Here is a 5539-nt window from a genome sequence, read left to right on the forward strand (position 1 = left end):
CTTTAGAAGTGATGGATGTGATAGACATGAACAATATTTATGTATTTAAAATTTATTATTTAAATTTAAATATATATATATGATTATTTTCAAAAAAAATTAGAAAAAATTTGGTAAAAAAATGTGAAAAAATTTAGTATAGAATATATATATATATATATACTAGGTGATTGTTACGTGCCAAGCCACGTAGTGTTGGTTTTATTTAATATTTTAGTTTTTTATTTTAATTAATAATTAAAATAGTATAATTATTTGAACGATTTGTTTTATAAAAACAAAATATGTGTCAGTATATTCTATAGTTGTGTTATAATAATGTATGTTATTAATAGTAAAATGTACATTAATCTTCTAATTGAAAAAAGTTCTATTATCTCATTTTATATCTAATAATAGCTACACAATTATATATTTATAGACTTTCACATTCTTTGCAAATTACTAATAAGCACCAATAATATTTTCATATTCTAATATTTTTCAACATTCTCCTCTTGGTGGTAAAATTAAAAATAAAACTAAAAAAATACACAAACATATAAAGTAAATACTAATTACAGCCCATTTTATCTTCTTTTTATTTTTTTAAGCCCAAGCCCAAAAATCTCTAAACCAACACAATCAATCTTTTTTTTTCCGGATAGCAATGAGTTGCTCCTTCTGTAATTATTTATATTATTTTTTTTAATTAAATTCTCTTACATATACAGTCTCACATATATATATTTATCTATACATTTTATCTATATTTTTCTTTTTAAAAAAATAAATAAAAAGAATTATTAATATTCTCCTAAGATAGGTTTGTTAGAGAGATAGGTTTGTTAGAGAGATATGTGGCTAAGATGATTTTTTTAATTTAAAAAGAGAATATTAATATTTAAAAGAGTGTTTAATTTTTTGGTTTAATTATTGGGTTTATTTGTTAACGGGAGATCAAACCTAATCGTTAAATTTAACAAAATATTCTTTTATTTTTAAGTATATTCTGTTAAACCAAGAAATGCCGTTAGATAGACACTTTTAATATATAAAGATATTAAAGAAAATAAATAACATTAAAGATGTGTATAATTCCTTTTGTGAATATTCTTAGCTTATAGATTAAAGATAATAAATTTAAAAAAATGTGTAGATTAAAGCTAAAAACGTGGGTGACTAAACTAAGTCCAACAACAAAAATATGCAGAAACGTTATATTGGACGTTAAAATAGAATGGTTAAATGGGTCAAGTTATTTTTGATATTAAGATGTAATTTAAGGTGTCTAATGTAATTATCCCTTATTATTAATATTTGGGAAATTTTCATGGGCCACCTTATTTTGGCAATTATTTTCAAAAATAACGTTGTTTTTGTTATGTTAAGTTTTTGTATATATAATTGCCGTTTTTTTGGTAATTTTTTATTTTTATGATTAACAGTTGTGTTTATGTTTGCAGGTATCGTGGAGGAAATGATGACGTGTCACGTCATTCTGGTGTGTGATACATTATTAACGTTATTTTTGTAAAAACTTACCTAATATAGTATATTCCTAAAAAAGTCCCTTAATATTTTTATGGTTTATCTCAAAAAAAAAAAAAAATATATATTATTACTATTTTTTTTCAGAGAGGATATTACTATAAAGATATGAGATATGTATTTTATTTGTAATTTTGTACCCTAGAATGTTTTAAAACACTCATTTTATTACGTTAAATTTTATTTAATGTCAAATTAGTTACAAAAAAAGTTTCAATCCGCTTCAATTGGTTGGTTTAGTCGGATTAACCTGTCCAAACTATTTTTTTTTTTCACATTCAATTGTTATATTAATTATTATGATAATGAGATAAATATAAAGATTAATTTAAAGTTTAATTCTTCCATCTTAAAAATATATTATATATATACATATAAAAAAACTCTCTTAATTCGGTTGGTCCAATATAAAGATTAGACTAGTTATATTTTCATCGAGTTTTTTAGTTTGCATTTTTCATCGAATTATCTCAATTTAATTTAAGTGAGTTATTCGAATTGGACAGTTTACAAAAATTTAGCCCTAATTTTGATGCCTAACATGCTGTTTGAATTTAAAAGTTTCCAAGAAATAGACTTAAATATTTATTTATTTATTTCCTTAAAAGCAGGCTTAGATATTTAATTAGGTTTACTTATGCATATACTTGAATTTAAAAGTTTATTTTCATAATTATATCTTTTTCTTTTTGAAAGACATAATTGTAGGGTTCTTTTTTTTTTTTTGAGAAACATAATTATATGTTCGGATAGTTGGATAAATACTAAGTAATTAAATTTATTGAAAATATTTTATTTAATTTCAAATTTAATTTTTTTTTGAGTAAAATTTCAAATTTAATTTAAATAGGAAGTATCTTTTATTTTATTATTTCTTTTAAACTGTTATTAGTGTTCAATAATAATATATTTGTTTTTTTTGAAGGCAATAATAATATATTTGTTAAACAAGATAAAAAAAAATAATATAAATAACAAACAAATAAGAAACCAATATTTTTTCACATTTTGAAAAAAGAGGAAACTGCCTATAAATATAAAATCTAAAGAACCAAATCTTCACTGAGAAACAAGCAAGAACTCCATTTCGAAAAAAAAAAAAACAAGCAAGAACTTCCTCTGATCAAATCAAAGTTTATGTTAGTCTACATTCTTTAATTTTTTTTTTTTGGTTATCAGTTTAGAAATTTTTGAAAAATATGTTTCTGTTTATAGGAAAGATAACTACATTCTTTTTTTTTTCTTCTTTTTACTTTGTTATCAGATTAAATTGTTAGAAAGATATGTTTTCTTTTTGTTCTTTTCTTTTCAAGATTATGATATTTTACTTTTTCTTGTTTTCGATTAAATTGCATGGCACTGATAATAATGACTTTTGTATTTGAAATTCGTTTGATAAGTGTAAAAAAGAGATAGAGGGGGTTTGAGGTATCATGTTGATCAAATTGCAAACTGATTTGATAATGACTTTTGTATATAAAATTCTCTTGATATGTGAAAAGAGTTAGTAACAATAAATTTTTGTGTTTGTTTTTTGTAATGACTTTTGTATTTGAACTTCCCAATGATAGTGAAAGTTAAGAAGATGTCATCATCAGGCGATGAGGATGAGACTCTGCCACTATCTGTTTCAAATTACCATTTTGTTGACGAAAAAGATGAACTTGTTTCTTTTTCTGTTTTGCCAATTCAATGGGGGGTTACTGAAAAAATTGGTGGTGATAAGCCACAGGTTTTCCTAAATGGGATTGCTGATAATGGGTTGCAACAAGTGTTTAAGCAAGTTAAAGCATGGAGGTTTGATCTTTCTGATGTTAAGCCTGAGATATCTGTATTATCAAAGGAGAATGATTGGATCATACTTCAAAAGCCCAGAAAGAGTTTTGAGGATGTGGTTAGATCAGTCTTGATAGTAGTGAACTGTCTTCATGTCATTAAGAGAAATCCCTATACATCAGGAAAATATTTGTGGTCTGAAGTTTTCAGGTGTCTTTTGCACTTATGTACTTAGCGAATAGTCATTATTTTGTTTTAGCTTGGTAACATTGTTCACTGACATTCTCTATTCATTTTTTCAGATTATGTAAGGTTAGGCATTCTAAGTTTGATTTGGCAGATCACTCAACTTTAATCGCGGAAGCTATTAAAAGGCATGGCACCTTAGCAAGGTCTAAGGTTTGTATAGCTTTTATTATTTGGCAATTAAAAAATAAGTTGGGATTTGATATATCATATATCCGTGTTATAGAGAGCATGAATATCATAAATCCAAACATTAGATACAAATTTGTTAAGGTCACAACATTTCAGGATTTTGTTAATAACAACAATAAAAAAACCCCTTTAGTTTGCTTGCTAATTTAGTTTCCATGGCTACACATTAGGTTGCTATATTTGTTGGCTGTCTGTATGGTATTAAGTTCCATTGTGCATTTGTATGAAGTTATATGAACAATGTTGAACCAAGCCTCTAGTTAGGAAACATAGAAGTTTGTATTGAAGTCTTCATTGCTCAGTTTCTAACATACATCTCTCAACTGTAATTTAATTTATTTGTTGCACAGTTTTTACTTGAATTTCTTGATGAGAAGCCCAGAAAGAGAAAGAGGAGACTACTTGATGAGGTCATATTATCACGCTCACTTATTCACTTGGTTTCTCCTTTCCTATATTTTTCTTTGTTTTTCAATTTTATCTATTTTCTCAATGGGAAAAATATATTATTTATCAGGAAAAGCAAGCAACATCTACTCCAAGATTTATAGTTGAAGAAACAGACGAGAAGATAGTAGATAATGTACAGCACGATGATTCTGATAACTTTGACATCTGTACTTTTTGTGATGATGGTGGTAATCTTTTGAGGTATGTTATTGTTGTTGAACCTTTTTTCTTTCTCAGTTTTGAAATAAAATATTGCTACTTATATTAGTGATATAAAATATAAGAATATTATTGGTAAAACCACACAAGCTTTAGTAAATGTGGAAAAAACTTTACTAATTATGTATCAGAATGAGAAAATCTTAGATAGTTTTGCTGCTTATATATTAACTTTAGCTTACAAGAATGGATACAAAGGGGATTTAAACCTGTTCCACCTCTTACACACTCACATGCCCAACCACTTTCACTAATCTCAAGTGAATTTAGTGTTACTACAACAGAAGTTTGGTTGTGTACATATACATTATTATACAATCTGAATTTATAATTTCGATATACAACTTCAACTCTCCTCATTCATGATTGTTTTGTAGTGTTTTTAACATTCATTCACAAACTTGGTTATTGAATTTAAGATGTTAATGCTATTTGTGATCCATTGTAGCTGTACTGGTAGCTGTTTAAGGTCGTTCCATCCAACTGTGGAGAGCGGTAGAGAAGCTTCGTGCATTTCTCTAGGCTATACAGAGGATGAAGTAGAGGTATGTTGCTGATTTGTATCAATTCTGCAACTCTGGTTTCATTTTGGTGTTTTTATGTTGGAGATTAATCTTCGTTTATGTCTTTTATCTTACAAAAATTGCCAGTCGATTCAGTATTTGTGCAAGAATTGTGAATATAAACAGCACCAGTGTTATGTTTGTGGGACATTAGGCTCATCTGATAAATGTTCAGGTGCTGAGGTAAGAGTTTCTGACTTTTTGTAACTAACTGAATTGAATTAAAATATTTGAATGTACTATATATCTTACATGGTTATGGTCAAAGTTAATGTGAAAAGTCTGAATTTGTCAAAACAGGAGTTTGTTGCTTCATTGCATTTTTGTGTTGATAAATAAATAGTGGTAGTGATTTGGGAAATATTCCATTTTAGTATTCTGTTTTGTCTTGTAGTCTAATTATTACCTAATTAGTCATTTTAGTTTTAAAATTATATGTTTCCACCAGTTTTGGTTAACAGTTTTTCAATTTTGACCAAAATATCCCAAATTTATTCACTTTAATTTCTTTTTAGAGTTGAACATGGTTGTAAAACAAAAAGAGTATTAATAGAGGAAAAGTG

General features: G+C 26.4%; 1 protein-coding gene across 1 annotated transcript; it reads left to right on the forward strand.

Annotated features, from left to right (window-relative positions):
• The first annotated feature begins 2953 nt into the window (after window positions 1-2953).
• On the forward strand, window positions 2954-5186 carry LOC115695385 (protein ENHANCED DOWNY MILDEW 2-like). The gene has a single exon (XM_061117384.1). The coding sequence runs from the start codon at window positions 3095-3097 to the stop codon at window positions 3539-3541; it is 447 nt and encodes a 148-aa protein (XP_060973367.1). The 5' UTR covers window positions 2954-3094; the 3' UTR covers window positions 3542-5186.
• Window positions 5187-5539: the final 353 nt, after the last annotated feature.

The sequence above is a fragment of the Cannabis sativa genome, chromosome 6 (genome assembly GCF_029168945.1).
Source record: "Cannabis sativa cultivar Pink pepper isolate KNU-18-1 chromosome 6, ASM2916894v1, whole genome shotgun sequence".
Taxonomy (NCBI): domain Eukaryota; kingdom Viridiplantae; phylum Streptophyta; class Magnoliopsida; order Rosales; family Cannabaceae; genus Cannabis; species Cannabis sativa.

Bases quoted from the DNA above. Each gene is read 5' to 3' on its own strand.
- LOC115695385 (XM_061117384.1), top strand. From the start codon at position 3,095: ATGATAGTGAAAGTTAAGAAGATGTCATCATCAGGCGATGAGGATGAG.